Here is a 21,753-nt window from a genome sequence, read left to right as displayed (position 1 = left end):
AAAGAAATTGATTTCTTAATTCTGGCCAGAATTGTAGAGGACACGGCATCACGTGTTTAAATCTAGTATTGTTACATAAACTTAACCCCACAAAAAAAAAATTATTTATATTATTGGAACAATTATTCTTATTCTTGTTGAATTTTTTTTTCCCTTAATAACCATTTTACCAGCGTTTCAACTACGAAAAAAAGCCACCTAATCCAATAAAGAGAATTGTCTTTTGCTTGTAGACGATAACTTAACCAAAAAATATAAAATATAGACAAAGTTTGCTTTACAACCTAATAAAGTATATAAGACGAACAACTTTTTTTTTGAAATTCGCTCTGCATCGCCACTATTTATAAAGCTAAACATAGACTCAACTTCACATCTGTACAAAAAAAAAAATTTTTTCTTCACAAATATTTTATTTACGGGCAGAGATCGTTTCGTTCGGTATACCAAGACAAGTAAAGAAAGACGGACAGCCGTCATATAAACCAACACGCATTTTTTTAACTTTAAAAAGATTCACGCAAAATAACTCTTGTATTATAACACTGTATAAAAACTTAAAAACATTCAAATGGCTGGAATTCTCCCAAATCATCAACAGCCACACCATCTCAAGTAAGCTTCTATACTTTATCTCGTTTCGCTTTTGTTAATTGTAAAACGTTATGGCTTTAAAAAAGCAACTTTAAAAGTTGTCATTTTTATAATAATATTCAGACGCGAGTGTTGATAATACTCGTGTGGTTTAATCTATATTTTTAGATAATATATATAAAATGAATTTTTCTGATAATTTAAATGATTGATCTTTATTCAATGGTAGTCATGAAAACGATAGTTGGAAGAAAAATTTACGGCTGCCTCCTAAAGATCATCGACCACAAACAGAGGCAAGTACTAATTTTGTCAAATTGAAAAAAACTATTCTCTTACTTCAATTTAATCATATTTACATAATATATTTATGTGTCGTTTTATACAACAGGATGTCACAGCTACAAAGGGAAACGAATTCGAAGACTATTTTCTAAAACGCGAATTACTGATGGGTATATTTGAGGCCGGATTTGAGAGACCATCACCAATTCAAGAAGAATCCATACCAATCGCTCTTACTGGTCGTGACATTCTTGCAAGAGCAAAAAATGGTACTGGTAAAACGGCAGCTTTTGTTATTCCAGCCTTAGAAAAAATTAATGTGAAAAAACCGAAAATTCAAGCGTTGTTACTCGTCCCTACGAGAGAATTGGCCTTGCAAACATCGCAAGTATGCAAAACCCTTGGAAAGCATATGGGAGTACAGGTTATGGTAACGACAGGTGGTACAACGTTAAAAGACGATATTTTACGTTTATCTGAAATTGTACATATTGTTGTTGGAACACCTGGTCGTATTTTGGATTTAGCTGGAAAAGGCGTAGCCGACTTCAGCGAATGTCCAACATTCGTAATGGATGAAGCAGATAAGTTGTTGAGTCCAGAATTTTCTCCGATCGTCGAACAACTTATAACATATTTCCCCAAAGATCGCCAGATAATGTTATATAGCGCTACATTTCCCTTGATTGTGAAAAGTTTTAAGGTATTAATATCTTGATAACCTATCTTTCTTAATTTGTTAAAATGATGTTTATATGTTAATGCGTGTCATTTAGGATAAATATCTTGTAAAGCCGTATGAAATCAATTTAATGGATGAACTCACACTTCGTGGTGTCACACAATATTATGCTTTCGTTGAAGAACGGCAGAAAGTGCATTGTCTTAATACCTTATTTTCTAAGGTATAAATAATTTTATATTAATCTTTAGATTAATAAAGAAAATAAATACTAAATTATTGTTTTAATACGATTTACAGCTACAAATTAATCAATCTATCATTTTTTGTAATTCGACTAACCGGGTTGAACTTCTTGCGAAGAAAATAACCGAACTTGGATATTCATGTTTCTACAGTCATGCAAAAATGTTACAGAGTCATCGTAATCGTGTTTTCCATGATTTCAGAAACGGTGTTTGTCGTAACTTAGTATGCTCAGGTTTGTATAGGATAATTCTCCGTAAATGTTGTGAACTGAAAGATTTCTATGTCAATTTTATTAATAGAATTTATATGTAATTAGATTTACTTACTCGTGGTATTGATATCCAAGCGGTTAATGTCGTGATTAATTTTGATTTCCCAAAAAATGCCGAAACGTACCTTCATCGTATTGGTAGATCCGGACGGTTTGGACATCTTGGGCTTGCCATTAATCTTATCACTTATGATGATCGGTTTAATCTTTACAAGATTGAACAAGAGCTTGGTACTGAGATTCAACCTATTCCGCCCGTTATTGACAAGCGATTGTATGTTGCTCCAAGTGCACTGGATGATGCTCAAACTCAACAAATTCAGAATAACCAAAATAATCAAAATATTAATAGTCAAAATAATCAAAATATTCAAAATATTCAAAATAATCGCTCTCAAAGTCATCAAAACCATCAAAGTCATCAAAATTCACGAAGTTCAGGTGGTATGAGGAACACTAATGCAAGAGGTGGTGGTATGGGTGTTAAAGCTGCTTCTTGAAAAAATCCCTTTTTGTACAAAAGGTCATTTGAAATATTGTGAGTGTAAAGATGTTTAATTAAAAAAATTGGAGGACTCTTTTCATTCGCTATTTTATTTGTTGAATTATTCTTTTTTTCTTCCTTATTATTTTTCTGATAATAAAGAGGTTTTATTTTTTTTTATTTTATTTTTTTTTATTTTCTTCAAACATTCTAACTGCACTTTTTGTATATGCAAATATTTTGCATGTTTTTATCTGGAGGTATCTCTTTGTATGTAATGTAATTAATTTTTCCTTTATTTTTTTTTTCCTTTCAACTTACCACACGGCGAATTGATTCCCAAACTCCTTCATTTTTGCTCTTATATATATATTTTTTTGAATATAGTAATTAGTTTTTTTTTATTTTTGTAGCGATAATCCTTGCTACTTACTTATATTTGTTATGACTCATTTCTCTTGCAAGATCACTTTTTTTAAAAAAAAAAAACATTTCTCCTTTGTTTTTAAAATCGCTCTTTAAAAAGATTAATAATTTTATTTCTTAAAAACTTTTAATGATCAAAAAACATTTATTATAAAAAAAAATAGGAGAGCATGTTTGTAATCCTATTTTTGATTATAATATATATATTTTTATGTTGATTCCAACACTTTTTCTTTCCTTTTAAGTAAGAACATTATTTTTTTCCTTGCATTATATTGTAAAAAAGAAAAATCTCCCCTTATTCCCTTATCTTCATTTTTTTCCGCATACAACCTTAACTCAATGTTACGTTTATAATCTTTTTTAACAAACTTTTTTTTGTTGGTTATTAGGAATTATAGAAAATTGGTCGTCATCTTTTTATATCCTACATATTTCTTTATTCTTTTTTCACGATTTTGCTGTCAATAGTTAATTATTGTAATTACTATGAAAAAGATATTAACCAAGAAAAAAAAAGAAAAAACCACAAAGATCACTATATGAAAAAAGGCAAATTCAAAAAACAAAATAAAAAGACTTTAATATGTATTGTTGCCTTTTTATTATCAACAAAACGATCTTATTTATTGTTTGTTTCATTTATTATTTTTATTATTTATGATCAAATCACGTATAAAAACACGAATGCAAATTAATCCCATTGATCTTAATGAGATGGTGGTGAAGCTAGATAACCTTTATTTTTTGGATCCGAATACCAAACTATTATAATAAAAAGTTAAAAATTTAGTATAAAAGCAATTGAATCACGTGAAATTTTATAAATATGTACCAATATCGCGTTGTTTCATCGGAGCAGCGAATTTTGGTATTTTCCAAAATTTTTCAGGTTTAATTGTAGCTCTTAAAGCTAATTTATTAAAATATCTACAAGTAATCTTTCCTCCAACTGAGTCAATTGTTTTTATGGCTTGTTGAGACGCACGTGATACTTCAATTGTAATTGGAGTCTTGAAATGCTCTTTACCCTATTAAAAAATATTTTAATAAGTAAATTTTTTCCTTAAAAAAATGGAAAAAAAAGGTATTTACATCAGCCAATATTTTAACTCCATCTTTAACATCTCTTACACATCTCGAGTCCAAAAGATGTTTCATCGTAATAGGCTGTGAAGGATCTATTCTCCCATTATCTATCCAATGTTGAAGTCTATCAAGATTTAAAGGAGCCCAAGTCGTTTTGAAGCTAGACAATAAATATAATGTTACGTAAAAGTAAAACAATGTCCTTGTTTCTCTTGAAAATTACATACAGATTATAAAAACCTCTTTTAGGAAAACGTCTACTAAGGGGAGTTTGGCCTCCTTCGAAATCTCTTCTTGGTTTGCCATTACCACCACGAGCCTTTTGACCTTTATGACCTCTACCGCAAGTTTTGCCTCTACCTGAAGCTGGCCCACGTCCTACGCGTCTTTTCTAAACAAAATCATAAAAAGACATACATAATTTGTTGAAAATTTCAAATTTGTAATTTTTCTCAGGTTGAAAGAGCTTATCATTCACCTCTTTGGTTGCTTTACGATTATCGCTTAAACTACCTAAATCTAATTTTCTTGTCGGTACCTGTAAAAATGATACATAAGGTCGAAAAAAAAAATCAAATTTCGATAATGATAGAAATGGATTTGAATGTGATTGTAAAAAAATTAAACATTTTGAAGTAAAGCGGGACATAGTAAAAATATCCGTCACTAGAATTTCGGAATTCGGACATCTACAGGTTACACCAATTTATAACATTTTGGATAGATATTTTGTATACATTGAATCTAATATTTCCTTTAGAAGCAAAAATTAGCTTCATTTGAGGAATTGTAACTGAAGTAAATTTTACCCATGCTAAAAACTACTTAAAAAAGAGAAAAAGAAAATAAACTAAAAATAAATAAGATAAAAAAAAAGGAAAAATAACAATAATTTTCTTTAAAGTATATGTAAAATATCTTAATATTTTAAGAGTGAAGAATAGTTGACATTTCAGAAAGAAAATAAACTCTATTAAAAGGTAAAAAACAAAACAAAATAAATTATTTTTATAAAGAAGGTTTTCTGTTTTTTTGTTATAAATTTAATAGAATAATAAGTTCTAATTTCAGTAATGATTATAGAATAATAAAATTTAACTTGTTAAAATACTCTTAAAATAAAGATGACCAATAGTTTTGAAAACTATAATCTTTTCTAATTTTATGTAATAAAAAGATCAATTTATGATCCATTTATACTTGACACTTAAACTGAATGTTAAAACTGGAAAAATTAAGTTTAAATACTAATCTGGATAAACTGAATAAATATGGGAAAAATTTTATTCAAATCTGAACAAAATGGACAAATTTAAACCCAAACTGAAATTTTAAATTAAACTTCATTTATATAATAATCTTAATAACCAATCAATAAAATATGTATTCTATTATTGTAAAACATTATAAAATTTTATTTAATAATTTTAAAATAATATTCAGAGGAAATTTCATATTAAATTTATCTATTTGTTCATCAGATTTTCAAGTTTATCCATTTGGAATTATAACTAGAAATGGAGATCAGTTTATCAGTTTTATTTCAGTTCTTTGTTAATTTTACTTCAGTTTCATATTAAGTAAAATATGAGCTATATGTATTAAATTTAAAATGCAAATAGAGTATATAATAAAGATCAATTAAAAAAATTTTGATTGATTATTAAACAATAGTTAGTAACTAACTAACTATCTTATTTGAATATACTATTAAACTCTTGTCAATATATTATTATTACTTATTTTTATAGAATAATAGAATTGGAAATCAAATGATTTAGTTAGTAGGATATCAAAACAATTTTTTTTAATGCTTCTTATTAGTTATAATTCTTAATACAATTTATAATTACCAGTAAAATTTTGATAATCTGATTTAAAACAGTTTCTTCAAATCAATTTTAGTTTGATTTTTAGAATAGTTTTCAAAGTATTTTAAGTTTAAAATTTGTTAAAATTAAAATTAGTTTTAGAACTAATTTAAGATCACTTTGTTTAAAAGTTAAAACTTTTTTATCTCTGTCCAAATTAAGTTTTTTCAGTTTTTTATCATAGGATTTTAAAAATACTGAAAATCTCATTTGTTCTAATATTTTTATCAGATAAATTCCAAACTTTTAAATAATGGAACTAATTGCTTAAAATTGAAAAATTAAAATTTTTATATTGTATAATTACTAGTTAAAAAATTTTTCTTTAATAATGCTAAATTCTAATTTTTTATTTAAAATATTATATTGCTATTTTTCAATAATTAAAGTAACTAAAAAACTTAAATACTTTTAATAGGTTAATTAAAATTTAATTTAATAGAAGAGTTTTAAGTTAATCAAGGACTACCTACTATTAAAATAGATTACCCTATAGTCTAAGGTAAGGTTTACATATAAAATTCTTTAAAGATTCTACTATAAAAGAAAAATTTTATGTTACATTATTATGATTTTTTTTCTTTTTAGTTAATTAACCAATAGAATTTAAGTATATCTAAAATAAGATTTTATATAAAAGTAAAATTTCTACTAGTGACATATCTTAGTAGTAGGTAGGATTCTGTTAATTATGATCATAAATAATTATATAAAATAATGTTAAATATTCATAAATTTTTATTAGTAGTATATAATTGATAATTACTACTTTATATTATAATATAATAGTAAGAGTTGCAACTTATTATTACTTTTAAAGTTAAAGTATTGTAATATTATAACACTTATGATTTTTAAATTTCCTTTTTTAAAAAATAAAAATTACAAAAATAAATTTTTGTAGAACAGATATTATTATAAAAAGAAATGATAATTAAAAATCTTTGCAATGAAAGCGTACGAAACTCAAAAAAAAATTTAATTTTACTTTATATGCTAACATATGGGCCGATTCTTGGAATCTAATTTTTTTACACAAAAATAATTTTATTAAAGCAAATATGACTTATCATTTATATAAGAATAATAAATTTATACTAGATAATGCAAAAAAAACTAATTAATTATATAATTTTCAATTTTTTTTTAATATAAGATATCATTAAAATTTAAAAGATCAAATATAACTCTCATGACAAAATCATTGATAATTCTTCGTAGAAATAAGCTATACAAATAAATTTACATTCATTTGAAAGAGAAAATTGAGATCGATCTATCTAATGAATCTAAAATCAAGTGAATTGAATCACTAGTTATTCAGTAATTACGTTCAGTATATTTATTGAATTTTATCTAAATTTGATCATTAATTACTTCACATGTAGTGATTCAATTTGAATGATCTTTGCTCCCTAAGGTGATGCCAACTTTTATCTTTAAAATAAATTTAAAATAATTCATTTAATATATGTAGATGTTTAGGAATCATCAATTATATTATTAATATAAAATTTTGTTTGATAAAATCTGATATAAAAAAATTTATTAAATACCTGTAGATGCAAGCTATATGAATGAAATTATATTCATTTAAAAGAGAAAATTGAGGTCTATCTAATAAGCCTAAAATTGAATGAATTGAATCACTGGATTGTGAATAATTACGTCTAATATATTTATTTTTAATTTTTAAATTTGATTTGACTTTGATCGTTAATTACGCCTCATCCAGTGATCCAATTTTCCTGATCTTTAATTCTTACGATAGAGCAAATTCTCAGCTTTCAAATGAATGTAAAATGATGACGTTAGCATATCTCCAGGAATAATAATGAACGATTTTGTCACCTGCATAAAGTCTGATCTGAAAATTTTATTTCTTACCAAAAAATGCTTTCATAAAAGAATCCCAAATTCTTTTACTTTATTTAAAAGATTTTATTTGCCATTTAAGGATTTTAGTAGAATAAATCTAATAAAATAATTTTAAAAGATAAAAAACAAATATATAATTAGTTATTTTGAAAAAAAGAATATCTTATTATTCATTTTTAAACTTCGAACGAATGAATGACAGCTTAAAATTATAAAAATATAAACTCGACTTGATTCGAGTCGAGTTGGCCCGTCAAACCGAATCGAGTCGAGTCGAATTAAATCACGTGATTTTATTTGGCTATGCCAATCATTTCCTTTTTTTGGCGATAGCCGTTCCACAAAATTCCATTTTTGTAATTTTCAAAAAATTTTCGTCTCGGATTTTGTGTAACATAATTTCCAAAAAAAGGAAATTCCATAAATTTGGCCGGAATTATGTTTAATTCGGCTTAACTCGACTCGACTCGATTTTATTAAATTATTAACTCGACTCGAATCAATTCGATTTGATTGTAATTTTCAACTCGACTTGACTCGACTCGACTCGACCAACTCGTGAGTCAACTCGACTCGTTTCGGAACACTATAATCATTTTACAACTATTTTACATCATAATTATTTTTTATTTGCATGTATTTTTTACAAAGAAAAAACAATAAATTAAAGCTAAAAATTATGAAAAAATATGTCTTATCTATGTATATAAAATATTAAGTTTTTTCTTTTACTTACCACTTAAGAATAACTGCTATATTTGCTTATAAACTTTTTTGTCATATTTAATAAAAGTGAATAGAAAAATGATGGAAAAGTGATGGGAAGTGATGGGGAAAAAGAAGTGGTTATTACCGTTATTTTTGAATATTGATTAAAAAAATTTTTTTATTTTTTATTAAATCTGAGTTATGTAAATATGTAACACATATTTAATTTAGATTTGTGTAATGTTAATCTTACTAAAATATTAAATTTTTATAAAAATCTTAATTTAGACTAATTCCAAAAATCGGCACATATGATTATGTTTTTTTTACTGAAATAAATGCAAATTTAATATTAATTCAATTTTTGATATTGTTTGAGTTTCATACCTTTTTATTGCAAAGACCCAATATGATATATATATATTATATTAGGATCAGAAAAACCTATAATGGAGGTTACTGTAGTACTCAGCACACTAGTAAAGTCCATTGAATTTTTTATATATACAATTTTTAATAAAGCCAAAATATGTGGATTAAACTTATCTGTTTAAGTTTAGAATTAAATGTATGATTTATACACTCAATTTAGATTTTTATATATTCTGTATAATGCAAAAAGGTAGTTCGCATAATTAATAAATTTTTTAAAAAGTGATTTGCGTTATTATAAATTTTTTTTTGAAAAATTTAATGATCTCAGTTAATATTGATATTAAAAGAATAATTTATGATTCATTTTATTTTTCAGACATTTTTGTATAATATTTGTTAGATTTTTAGTTTAATTACTTAAGAAAAATTTTTATTAATTTGGGCAAAACCATCATTTTACTATTATCCAGTGACCTTTATTATAAGTTTTCCCAGTCCTATTATATTATAATACATATTTATATAATTAACAATAATTATAATTATTACAATACTAGTAGTAATTATATATTAATACTTTATTAATTAAGACTTTTTAAAACCTGATTCATTTCTAAGCAGTTATCCTACCTCTGCTTCTAAAAATAAATAATATTAATTTTAGGTCATATGCTATTTTAATTATATGATGAGTCAATATTTTTTGTTATTTGTTATGCTACCTACTTTTCTAATGTTAAAAAATTGTCATGTAAAATTTTGTGAATTAGAGTCATATTACAAGTAATTTTTATTTGAAATTTTTATAGTAATGAACTTATTATTATATTTATACTTTTTTTCATGTATACTTTGGCAAAAAAACATATTAAATTACAATATTTATTAAGTTAGTATATTAATATTCTTTTTATCCTTTATTTTAGAAATGTAAAAGAAAAGTAAATTCTCATCTTTTATTATTAAAAGATAATCAAAAGGTTTTGTTACAATCTGCAATTAATAATGAAGAGGTAATTATAATAGAATAGACAAATGAATAGCAAAGTGAAGTTAGAGAATTTTTAAAAAATTATAAGCTTTTACCTGAACAAATTGCAAATAAAAATACAAAATAGTGTACAAGAAATACATATAATTGCAAAAATATTATTAAATATTTATACTAATTAAGGCTCCGATCGGTTCGGTTCGGTTCAGTTTTTGCAAAAACTGATATCGAACCGAATTGATTGGTATTGGTAATTACCAAAAACCGAACCGATTTACTGAGCTTTTTTTAAAAAAACGTTTTGTAATTAATATAACCATTTGTTTATTGTCATTCATTCTATTGGAACGAAATATTTATTATTTACAGCAGTACATGTATAATTTTTTATTTCTAGTTCGTACAAATTCCTGACTAGCGATCATCTATACAGTACATGGTTTAGACATCGTGAATTTCATGAGATTTCACAGTTAAATGCAGTAATTGTGTATTTATAATATTAATAATGTACTATATAATTATTATGAATAATAATATGCAGCTACATCAAAATAACCGTAAACCTACAAAAGCAATATAAAAGAAACGTCAATATGTTTTAAAAGCCAATGGCATCTCCACCTCAAATAAAACAACTTACCATCCAGAATTTCGTTCCAGAGACCCATAAGAATCTTTATTTCTTAGTAGATTATTTCAATTGAATAATTTACAATTTTCTTCATATACCGTGTGGTTATTTTCTTACACCTGTTTCTCATTATTTAAACTTCAGTTTCAAGTTCATACTCTAAAGGCCATCAAGAGGATCGCTAAGCAGCAGCCATGTCAGAAATTCTCAATTTTCACAAGTTAGACTTCACCCTTACAGTAATACTGCTGCTATGGCGCCACTAAATCTCAACGCATCACCAAAAGGAAAATTCTTGTTTCATACCTCGCCTATAAAGTCACAGAAGCAAATCTTTGGAAATTTCCTCAATGATGATCAGTCTGTACATCAAGTTAACCTTAACTTTGATCAAAGTGATCGCTCAAAAGGTATCGCATCCATTGTTTTTGTGAGGAAAAATGACGCTGTACAGTCCGTTGAAACTTAGGAATATTAAGTCCATGAAATGAAGATTGAAATTGTTGTCGTCGGCTTGAATTACAATAAAAATTTGAGCCATATCTTAAAGGTGTTTCTGATGATAAAACCTATAAAATTGGAAAAAAAGAAACGTTAAATTCAATTCTGAAACCCTAAAAACAGTATATCGAGTCCCAAAGAACTAGCTTACCATCTGAAAGTCCCCTCCAGAAAAGCTAAAACCTACAAAATTTAAAAAAAGAAACGTTAGTACGTTTCTTGAAGTCAAATTTAAAACTCAACTCCCAAAAAACAAACTTACCATCCAAAAGTTCTTTTCGGAAAAGCTAAAACCTACAAAATTTAAAAAAAAGAAACGTTAGTACGTTTCTTGAAGTTAATTTCAAAACTCAACTCCCAAAAAACAAACTTACCGTCTAAAAGTCCTCTCCAGAAAAGCTAAATCTTATAAATTTAAAAAAAGAAACGTTAGTTCGTTTCTTGAAGTTTATTTCTAAAACTCCCTTCTTGATAAACATCATCAGAATAAGGAACATACTAATGTTGCAAAATTTTCCCATTCGAAAGTTCTACTAAAATCTATATAGTATGACTAAAGTAATCTCCTTTTCAGAAAAGGAGAAAAGGAGACATCAATTCTGCAGTAATCTACCTGAAACGATTTCTGCGGTAACTGAAAAAATGAAAAAATACTTTTTTTCAAAATGAAAAAAAAATTTTATTTTCTTTTTTTTTTAAGAGAAACTTCGATCATGTAATATTTCATGACGTTAACCAATATAAATACAATACCGTACAATACCTAAAATAAAAATCGATAAATATTGTACGCAAATAAGCAAATAAACTAAACCATTAAACATATTGTTTAATATTGCATATCATGCCCTGATATGTTATTACCTGATACTTTATTATTTGACCAGTGTAACTAATAAAAAATGTTTTTATTTCAAAAAATAACGTTGCGAAACAAACACAGTTTTGCGATGTTTTTTTAAAAAAACATCAACGATCCATTTTTTTATTAAATTGGTTATGAAAAAGCATTTTCGTAAGACTTTGATTGAATTGGATCGGGTTTAACAATTTTATTTGTCAAAATTAAAAGCTATCAGCACACATTTTCCATACATTTTCAACATTATGTTATAAAGAAGTGAGGTTATCGTAAGAAATTATATCAATCATCTTCTTTTGATGTAAATTATTCATCCAAAGTTTTCCTGAGTATCCAATTCTTCTCCATCCAAATAACTAACTTCAAATAACAAAATTCAAATATGAAAAACTAATAAACCTAAATTTAATCTAAAACACCTGAACGAAACTAATGCTTCAGACACATGACTGCACGCACAGTTTCGGGTGCAAGACTTGCTCTATCATATGTTATTACGTCAGCTGCACTGGAAAAAATACGTTTAGCAAAAGCACTCGTTGCTACCAAATAAAATATTTTTACATTAAAAAATATTATTGAATAATAAATAAAACAGATTAGTAATAAACCTGAAACCCCAAGGTAGTCCTTGGCCATGTTCGATAAGTTAGAATATTCTTCCTCATGTCGCTATTAATTAAAAAATTGTTACAAATATTTAATTAAATAAATATCCTTTAAAATAATAAACTTACTTTCCACCAATTTAAAGTATCACACAGAGCTTGTGCTCGATCAGCATTAAGATAACGATCAAATTCACTTACAGATTCAATATGGCGCCATTTGGAAATATGTGAAACAAGATCTTTATCTGATGAATTATATTCTATATTAGTATTTTGAGTTTCTTGAGGTGCATATAACGTCATATAGAGTTCAGATACCTATTAAATTATTATATAGTATGTATAAAATAAAGAAAATTATAATATAATTTAAATAAAACAAATAAAACTCATACAGTTTTTTTTGTTCTATCAACCCATTGGATTTCCCATTCATTATCTTTCATATATTCTACTTTAAGATGTGGATCTAAAACTATATATATTACAAACATTATTAAAATTAATTAAATTAAATTAACTTAATAATAACTTACTTAAAGAAACTGCATATAAAGTTGAATCAGTTTTATTGTAGTAAATTTTAAGCTTATTAATGGCATTAATTGCCGCTTCCTATTAAAAAAAAGGAATTTAATTACATTTAATATAAATATTAAATATAAATAAACTTACTTTTCCATTTTCAAATCTATTTGGAGTATCCCAAAAATTCTCTAATTTATTTAACAAAATATTGTATATAGGAATCACGTATGATAGTATTGGGTATGCTTCCCTACAAATTTGCTTTGTTGCTTTAGCAAAATACTAAAAAATAAAAATTTTTAATAAAACTATAAAAATACATAATTATATATATAATATTAAAATTTAATCTTCAATAACTCTTCTATTTCTAATAAATTAATCCATTCATCTTTATTAATTGTAAAAGGACGAAGATTTGAATCACTGTTACTTAATATATTAAGCAAAAATAAAATAAAATTATAATTGTTTTTAATAAATTAATTAAAATAAAAATTAATAAAATAACAAACTTACTTCCTTAAGTTTCTTGCCCTTACAAGCATATCATACGTAGAGTTCCATCTAGTGCGAATATCTAGTATGACATTTAGATTTGGAACATTTGCAACTTTACATTGAGCTTTGAATTTATCTACTTGTTGGAGTGATGCTTTTATTTTTTTAATAAGAGTATGAAGCTAAAAGGCAATACAATTTTTAATAGATTTATTAATTAAATTTTAATAATAATAATATAATAAAATTATTTACCTTAACTATCAAACTACCAACTTCTTCATTTGATGATTCATTATTATCTGTGGCTTTAAGGGTAGTAAGGACTTGTTGCGCTGCTAGATTGATTACATGGGCCAAGCAACGAATGTGCTTATCATCACTATCATAATAGATATATCTTTGAGAAAGATCAGATTCAACAGCTTTGAGAAATGTAATATTGTTGCTGGCATTATCAGTCGTTATTTTGCCCAAGAATGCATATAAAATTTTTTTTAATTTTTATTAAAATAATCTATATAAATTTTTTTTTAATTTTTATTAAAATTATTTTACTATTTATAAAAAAAACTAACCTTTGATTCAATATTAAAATTTTTTAAGCTTTTTAAAAAAGCATCTTTGATATTGGCACTTGAGTGCGGCCCTTCAAGTTTAATAAAATCTAAAAGGAAACTTTTTAATTTCTAATTTTCTGTAACCCAATGAGCTGTTATTCCTAAAAAAGAAAAATTGTTTGATAAAGTCCATGCATCAATCATAAAAGAAATTTTACTAGACGTATTCTACAAAAATTAAAATAATAATTAGTAAAATTCAAATAAAACTATTATTAAAAAACATTAATATATATAACCTGTAAAATAGAAGCAACTTTTTTTTGATTATCATTAAAAGATGTCATAATATAATTTTTGATTGTATCAGCAGATGGAATGAAGGCATCTTTACGTAAAAGAGAAATCATATTACAAAAATCTTTAGATTCAACACAAGTAAAAGGAAGGTCATTTTTTACAATCCATCAAATAATAAATTTTTTAAAAGGTTCTTTACTATATACCTAAATATGAATATATGAGTTTATAAATTAAAAATTAAAATATTCATATTTAATGCACAAAATTATAACCTACATGAATAAAAAGAAATAAACATTATACTTACAATTACTTCAGAATTATTAATAGATTCACGTATTGTAAGTTGTTTTTTTTCTTTTTCTTTCATTAATTTATGTTTACTTTTAATATGACCAGCCATTCCCGACGTACTTCCTTTATTGCAAGCAATTAAAATCTTACAATGCTTGCATTTTGCCTTCTTCACAGTTTCATCATATGTGAAGTGCTTCTACACCCAACTACATTTCTTCGTATTAGTTTCTTCTTGTTCTACTTCACGCTCAATATTTTTTTCTATCTGCTGTTCCTCAGTTTCAGTATCATCAACTTGATTTTCTTCAGTCTCAAACTCAGCCTCTTCCTCATTCTCATACTCAGCCTCTTCCTCAGTCTCATACTCAGCCTCTTCTTCAGCCTCTTTCTCGGCAGCTTTTTCCTCAGTCTCATACTCAGCCTCTTCCTCAGCTTCTTCCTCAGCTGTTTTCTCAATGTCATTTTCTTTGAACTCAAAAGTCATTATTGTAATTAAAGTTATTATTATTATTATAATATAATTAATATTAGAAATGAAAAAAAATGAAAAAAATGTAAAAAAAGATTAAAATTGATAAGATCAATCTGCAAAAATTCGGTAATTAAATCAGAATACTCAATTCTGTAATATTGATTGTGCGATTTTGCAATCATGTGATTTGTGGCGAGAAGAATGATGATTAAAAAAAAAAGAATTTATTACTAATATTGTTAAAAGAAAAGAAAAAATGTCATACTTTGACGTTTTTTAATAAGAAAAAAAATTAATTAGTTAAAAAATGCCAAGTGCGACGTTTTTAAACTAAAAAATCAAAAAAAAAATGTATTTTTTATTAAAAACGTCGCACTTTAACGTTTTTTTAATAAAAAAAAATTAGTTAAAAAACACCAAGTGCGACATTTTTAAACTAAAAAATCAAAAAAAAAATTGTATTTTTTTATTAAAAACGTCGCACTTTGACGTTTTTTAATAAAAAATAAATTAAATTAAATTAAAAAAATGTCAAATGCAACGTTTTTTAATAAAAAATAAATTACATTAGTTATAAAACGTCAAGTGTAACGTTTTTAAACTAAAAAATAAAAAAAATTGTATTTTTTTATTAAAAACATCACACTTTAACGTTTTTTAATAAAAAATAAATTAAATTAGTTAAAAAACATCAAGTGCGACGTTTTTAAACTAAAATCATAAAAAATTTATATTTTTTATTAAAAACGCCACATTCTAACGTTTTTTTAATAAAAAATAAATTAACTTAGTTAAAAAATGTCAAGTGTGACGTTTTTAAACTAAAAAATAAAAAAAAAAATAATTTTTTATTAAAAACGTCGCACTTTGACGTTTTTTAATAAAAATAAATTAAATTAGTTAAAAAACGTTAAGTGCGACATTTTTAAACTAAAATCAAAAAAAAAATATTTTTTTTATTAAAAACGCCGCATTTTGACGTCCTTTTAATAAAAAATAAATTAAACTTAGTTAAAAAATGTCACACTTTGACGTTTTTAAACTAAAAAATAAAAAAAAATAATTTTTTATTAAAAATGGCACACTTTGACGTTTTTTTAATAAAAATAAATTAACTTAATTAAAAAACGTTAAGTGTGACATTTTTAAACTAAAAAATAAAAAAAAAAATAATTTTTTATTAAAAACGTCGCATTTTAACATTTTTTTAATAAAAAATAAATTAACTTAGTTAAAAAACGTCAAGTGCGACGTTTTTAAACTAAAAAATAAAAAAAAATTTTTTTATTAAAAACGTCGCACTTTGACGTTTTTTTAATAAAATTAGTTAAAAAATGTCAAGTGCGGCATTTTTTAACCAAAACATTTAATTTTTTTTTTTAATCAAAAAGCGCGAAGTTCAACGTTTTTAATTAATTAAATAAAAAAATTATAAAAACGTCAAGTTTAACGCTTTTATTTTTTATGATTTTTGCCGCAATACTACAGTCATCCTTATTGGTATGATTGAGTTTCTCCCGGCCCTAGCTTGCGAAACTTTTTTTACCAAATTGCCAAATAAAAAATGTTTCGCAACGTTTTTATAAAATCATCAAAAGAAAAAACGTTGCGCAACTTTTTTTAACTAATAAATGTTTCGCAAAATTCAGTAAATCAGTTCAGTAAATTTACCGAAACTGAATGGTAAAATCTACCAAACTGAACGGTAAAATCTAATGAACTGAACGGTAAAATCTACTGAACTGATCGGTAAAATTTACCAAACTGATCGGTAAAATTTACCAAAACTTACCAAAAGTTTCAGTTCGGTAAATCGGTTCAGTAAATCGCAAAACTGATACCAAAACTGAAATTACCGAAACCGATCGGTAAATTTACTGAAAGGTTCGGTTCAGTAAATCAGAATACTGAAACCGTTCTGATATCGAAACCGATCAGTACGGTTCAGTAGTTACCAAAACCGATCAGAGCTCTAACTAAGGTTGCTTGTCTTAACCTCTTCAAAATCCTACGATTAGTTTCGTCAAAATTTTACTATAGATTTATTATAGTTTTGGCAGAGTTTCAGCAGTTTCGGCATTTATAATAAGTTTCGGCAGTTTCACCTTTCTCCAAAGTTTCGCCAGTTTTTTAATATAACTTTAATATAGTTTCGGCAGAATTTCGCTTTTCGGCGAAACGCCATCTTGCCTAAACCCCTAGGTTTCGGCAAGCAACCTTAGCTCTAACCATATTGCCTGCCTTCCTATGTATAAGTCATTAGACTTCCCATATGTATTGATCTTTAACATTTATTGCTAATAAAAAAAACAAAAAAACAAAAAAAACAAATCAGCCCATATGTATTAAAGGAGTTTTAATACAAATTAAAAATATAGATAGTATTAATGGAATTAAATTAACTATACAAAATTTGCAAAATGTTTTTCAGATATTATTAATTACTATAATGATAACTTAATAAATTTATTTAATTTATACTGAATTTATTAATACAGGTTCAATTGAATGCTGCAAAAAATAATCAAATATGTGCTTTACTTGAAGGAGCTATTCAGTTTTTAAAATATTTAATATCATGTCGGTGTGGAAATTTAATTCATGCATAGTCATTAATTGGTCATCAAGGAGCAGCTTGTATTTTAAATATAAATATTAATATTCCTACAACTAATAATCATTTAGAATTTTTGTCATTTTAAAGAAACTTATATTAAACATTTTCAACATGGAGGTTCATTATTACGTGTTGATACTTTATGCGTTTGCTTAGTTTTATTTATACATTATTTCTAATTTAATTAGAAAAAGAATACTTTAGCAAAAACTTGAAAATGAACTTTCTCAATGAAAAAATTTTATTAACTATAAAAAATTTAATTTTTATTTCAGGTACAATACTGAAAATTATTATTGTGAATTTGGCATTAACCCTGTTGAAATTAATATCAAAAAGTGCATCAAATATGTCATACATGCATGGGATAATGTCACTCAATCTACTATTGAAAATTGCTGGTTAAAAGCAGATATTTTACCTAAAGATAATGAAAATGAAATTGATATGGATTTCTGTGCTGAAACACAAGTTCTTCTAACACATACGAATGAGCTGAAAGAAGTTCATTTAATTGATAAACTTAATCTTGAAAATCCTTTAACTGCTGATGAATTTATTCAATGGGATGAATCTGAACTTATAACAGAAATGATATCCAGTGAAGAAATTTTGAAAGTAGTTCTTCCCAATAATCATGAACAAGAGGTAGAAGAACTAAATTCTAATCCTTTACCATCCATTACTCATAGCGAGGCCATTGAACATTATGATAACAGATAAGATGATTTTGTATTTAGAGCAATAAGAGGATAAATTCGATATGAAAAAAGAATTAAGATGCATTAAAAAACTTAAGGAGGAGGCATTAAAACAACGTTTTATTTCTGCGAGACAAACGAATTTTAATGATTTATTAATATCTTAATAATAAATAATATAAATATACTATAATTTACATTTATTTACATAAATTTACTTTAAAATATTTAATAAAAATTCGGTATACAATCAATATTCCGAATTTTGCTATATGGATGTCAAAAAATCCGTTACCGAATTTTTCCATAACGAAGGTCAGATCAGCAAATTCGTTATAACGCGAGCCAACTGTATAAAATTTCGGTCAAGTCGGTTGTGTAACGATATATCAGCTGTTATTGCCCTATTATATAGACCTACTGCTAAATGATCGTCCAAAAACACGTAAGATACGTTTATTACTTTTCAATCAGAAAACTCTTAAAATGAGCGAAAATGTATATTTTATTTTTTTTGTAAATATATTTAGTTCTTACATATTCTAATCCTTTTATTTCTTTTCGACATAGCAAACAACCTATACGTTCGAGGTTGAACCAATGACTTGTTCAGGATGTACAAAAGCTGTTGAAAAAGCGTTAAATAATCTCGGAGGTACTTATTATTTGATAATTTTTTATATTTTCACTTAGTTAATTTGTTTATATTTTTTGGGAAGGGATGGAATCAATCGACTTCGATCTCGAAAAAAAGACTGTAGTGGTTAAAACTGCTAAATCACCTAACGAGATAATTGAAGCCATCAAAAAAACTGGGAAAACAGCCAAAATACCCGAATAGATTGAAGTTCTAATTAATATTTGTTTATTTGCTTTTTATGAACCTAATATTCCATTCTCATTCTCTTAAATAAATGCAAACACATATTACTTATATTTAATATTTAAATGATTCTTAATTAATATAATTCAGAAATTATTAAATGACTGGTAATATTTCATAAAACAAAGCAGTTTCAGTACTTGATCCTTCCCAACCTCTATTACCGGAAGTTGTTATCATATAGCGACAATCGTGATCAATTACTTAAAATAAAAATGGAACAAAAGTTAAGGGTAATATAGCCAAGAAAACTATATATGTGAAGAAATAAGAGGATACATATTTGAGAAATTGTTCCTCCATGATGTCCAGGTACAATTAAGAACGGTACAGCCGATTTAGATAATTCATAATCATCCATAACATTCCACAGTCTTATATTATCTGTAGAAGCGCTATATATTGCAATAAAGGAAATTAAAATTTGTCTCAAAATACTCAAAATATTAAGACTTACCAAATAATATGTTTTCCATTGGGCATACTTGATACATAAGACACTGGACCCGATCCACTTGGCATTTTAAACGAACGAATAAATTTTCCGGATACAAAATCCCACTCATCAACTTGATATAAAATTAGAAAATTAAAAAATGATACTAATTTTTAATGGCCTGTAATATTCATAAATTGCTCACCAGTGCCATTACGTCTAGCACAATAGATTTTATTACCATCCGCACTCCAACATGCCTAATTAATAATGAAAGATTCTAAATATTCTAAATGTGTCATAATTATGATATTACAAGTATAGAAAAAAAATTCAAATATACCGATAAACACCACGGAGGAGTTCTCTCAGGCGGTGGCATTTTTCTTGGAATAGAGTTCATTGCCCTTTTATCCCATACAAAACAATTACCATCAATACTTGTTGTAAGCAACACGTCGTTGGAATGCGTTAGCATATCTTCCGGTTCATCGAAAAGTGGATCAAATGATGCGGGGGAACTTTGCCCAGATGTTCGAGAAGAAGTGTTTGTAAATGGACGAAATGATATGGAACTAATTTGCGAACTATGACCAGAAAACTCGCGTACGACTTGACCAGTGTTAAGGTCCCAATGCTAAATTATACAAATAAATAAATAAAAATAATCAAAGAATAATAAATTTCAAAAAAGATAAACTTACTAATACTGTTTTATCCCAAGAACCACTCACACATCCAGTTTCATCTTGTGTTATTTTTAAAACAGATACTGGAGCTTTATGTTGTCGTAAGACATGATGGCATTTTCCTTCTTCATGTCTGACAGTGAATAAATTAATTGCGCCGCTCTGGATGCACACGTGTTATTTTAAACTTTAATGACAAAACGAAGAAAGTAAACCCGATTTATCGGGTGATTAATGCAATCACAATTCACTGCACTATATGTGACCTCTCATTATAGAAAAAGCTTACCTCCATTCCCGTTAAAAGCCAAATGGCTTCAGATTGAACCGCTAGGCTATAAACTGGTGACATTTTTAGTTCTTGAACTGGAGGTTCAATGACACTTGTTGGAGTTGTACCATCTTCTGTGGGTCCGTTTATCTTTTCTAATAAGTTAAAAATAAATTAACCATATTATTTAGAGATTAAATTAATTATCTCGACTTACCAGGCTTAGGAGTTGCAGGTGGTAATGGTTGCTCTTCATTTTCCCAATATGAAGGGATTACACCTGCCTATATTTTCATTAAAAATTTATAATGTATTTCGATAATTTAAAATCAAAGAATAATAATTACCCTATCGCACCTTTTGAACAGATTCCACTTGAGTATGTTTTTGATTTTGCGTTAATAACGTTTTGCCTCCCATTGAAGCAAAAAAATCGTATTTCCTTACAAAACCATCATCACCACCAGTAAATACCCAACGCATGTTTCTTGTCGCATCAAGTGCATAAATTTGACACGCATGTATAGCCGCTACCTAAACATTCAGAAGTTTATTGAGATCATTTAAAATAAATGCTTTACAGAGAAATATAACCTACATATGGTACAATATCGTAAGTTTTACAATCAGCTGCAAACGGCTGAAGTGTACGATTTGTGTGGGTAGCGGCAGCGTTTGTACTCGAAAAGCTATAAGGAGCAACCACGTCTTCTAAGTCTAAATTCTCTAAAAAGAGAGGACAAACGCGTCAGAGATTCAGGTAAGAAAAAACTTACTGAAGAACAAAAGTTTTTATGATACCTTCAGAATATGGAGAGCGATCAGGGGCTTCAGCATCTGAACTTTGCTGAGACTCTCTAGAGTCAATGTCGTCTTCACTATCGTTCTCCATTTTTTCGTGGAGTAGTTAAAATACAACTAGGAAATGTCACATGAACATATATATTTTTTTAGATTTTTCCAAGAAAGGCAAGATTATTTAAA

At 26.4% G+C, this 21,753-nt stretch overlaps 6 protein-coding genes across 6 annotated transcripts; 3 read left to right on the top strand and 3 right to left on the bottom strand.

The window, feature by feature from the left end:
• Positions 1-571: 571 nt before the first annotated feature.
• On the top strand, positions 572-2,581 carry OCT59_026422 (DExD/H-box ATP-dependent RNA helicase dhh1; the record flags this gene model as incomplete). The annotated part of the gene is made up of 6 exons (XM_025313445.2): positions 572-615; positions 824-890; positions 986-1,582; positions 1,656-1,784; positions 1,862-2,042; positions 2,127-2,581. 6 exons carry the CDS (start codon positions 572-574, stop codon positions 2,579-2,581), a joined length of 1,473 nt encoding a protein of 490 aa, XP_025187233.1.
• Positions 2,582-3,564: 983 nt separating this feature from the next.
• OCT59_026421 (uncharacterized protein) lies at positions 3,565-4,778 on the bottom strand. Its single transcript, XM_066143154.1, has 5 exons — positions 4,559-4,778; positions 4,308-4,471; positions 4,087-4,240; positions 3,827-4,022; positions 3,565-3,756 (listed from the first exon to the last, which is right to left on the bottom strand). The coding sequence occupies exons 1-5, from the start codon at positions 4,727-4,729 to the stop codon at positions 3,701-3,703; spliced, it is 741 nt and encodes a 246-aa protein (XP_065992696.1). The 5' UTR covers positions 4,730-4,778; the 3' UTR covers positions 3,565-3,700.
• A 10,118-nt stretch (positions 4,779-14,896) lies between these two features.
• On the bottom strand, positions 14,897-15,184 carry OCT59_026420 (uncharacterized protein; the record flags this gene model as incomplete). The annotated part of the gene is made up of 1 exon (XM_066143153.1): positions 14,897-15,184. The coding sequence occupies one exon, from the start codon at positions 15,182-15,184 to the stop codon at positions 14,897-14,899; it is 288 nt and encodes a 95-aa protein (XP_065992695.1).
• Positions 15,185-18,149: 2,965 nt separating this feature from the next.
• OCT59_026419 (uncharacterized protein) lies at positions 18,150-18,696 on the top strand. Its single transcript, XM_066143152.1, has one exon. It carries the CDS (start codon positions 18,237-18,239, stop codon positions 18,510-18,512), a length of 276 nt encoding a protein of 91 aa, XP_065992694.1. The 5' UTR covers positions 18,150-18,236; the 3' UTR covers positions 18,513-18,696.
• Positions 18,697-18,927: 231 nt separating this feature from the next.
• Positions 18,928-19,617, top strand: OCT59_026418 (uncharacterized protein). The gene is made up of 3 exons (XM_025331471.2): positions 18,928-18,988; positions 19,061-19,145; positions 19,210-19,617. The coding sequence occupies exons 1-3, from the start codon at positions 18,977-18,979 to the stop codon at positions 19,329-19,331; spliced, it is 219 nt and encodes a 72-aa protein (XP_025187230.1). The 5' UTR covers positions 18,928-18,976; the 3' UTR covers positions 19,332-19,617.
• Positions 19,335-21,661, bottom strand: OCT59_026417 (uncharacterized protein; the record flags this gene model as incomplete). The annotated part of the gene is made up of 10 exons (XM_066143150.1): positions 19,335-19,576; positions 19,653-19,942; positions 20,015-20,069; positions 20,153-20,446; positions 20,514-20,660; positions 20,788-20,924; positions 20,987-21,053; positions 21,127-21,303; positions 21,368-21,495; positions 21,571-21,661. 9 exons carry the CDS (start codon positions 21,659-21,661, stop codon positions 19,827-19,829), a joined length of 1,212 nt encoding a protein of 403 aa, XP_065992693.1. The 3' UTR covers positions 19,335-19,576; positions 19,653-19,826.
• Positions 21,662-21,753: the final 92 nt, after the last annotated feature.

The sequence above is a fragment of the Rhizophagus irregularis genome, chromosome 6, assembly GCF_026210795.1.
Source record: "Rhizophagus irregularis chromosome 6, complete sequence".
Lineage (NCBI taxonomy): Eukaryota > Fungi > Glomeromycota > Glomeromycetes > Glomerales > Glomeraceae > Rhizophagus > Rhizophagus irregularis.
This window is presented reverse-complemented; position numbering and strand designations above follow the sequence as displayed.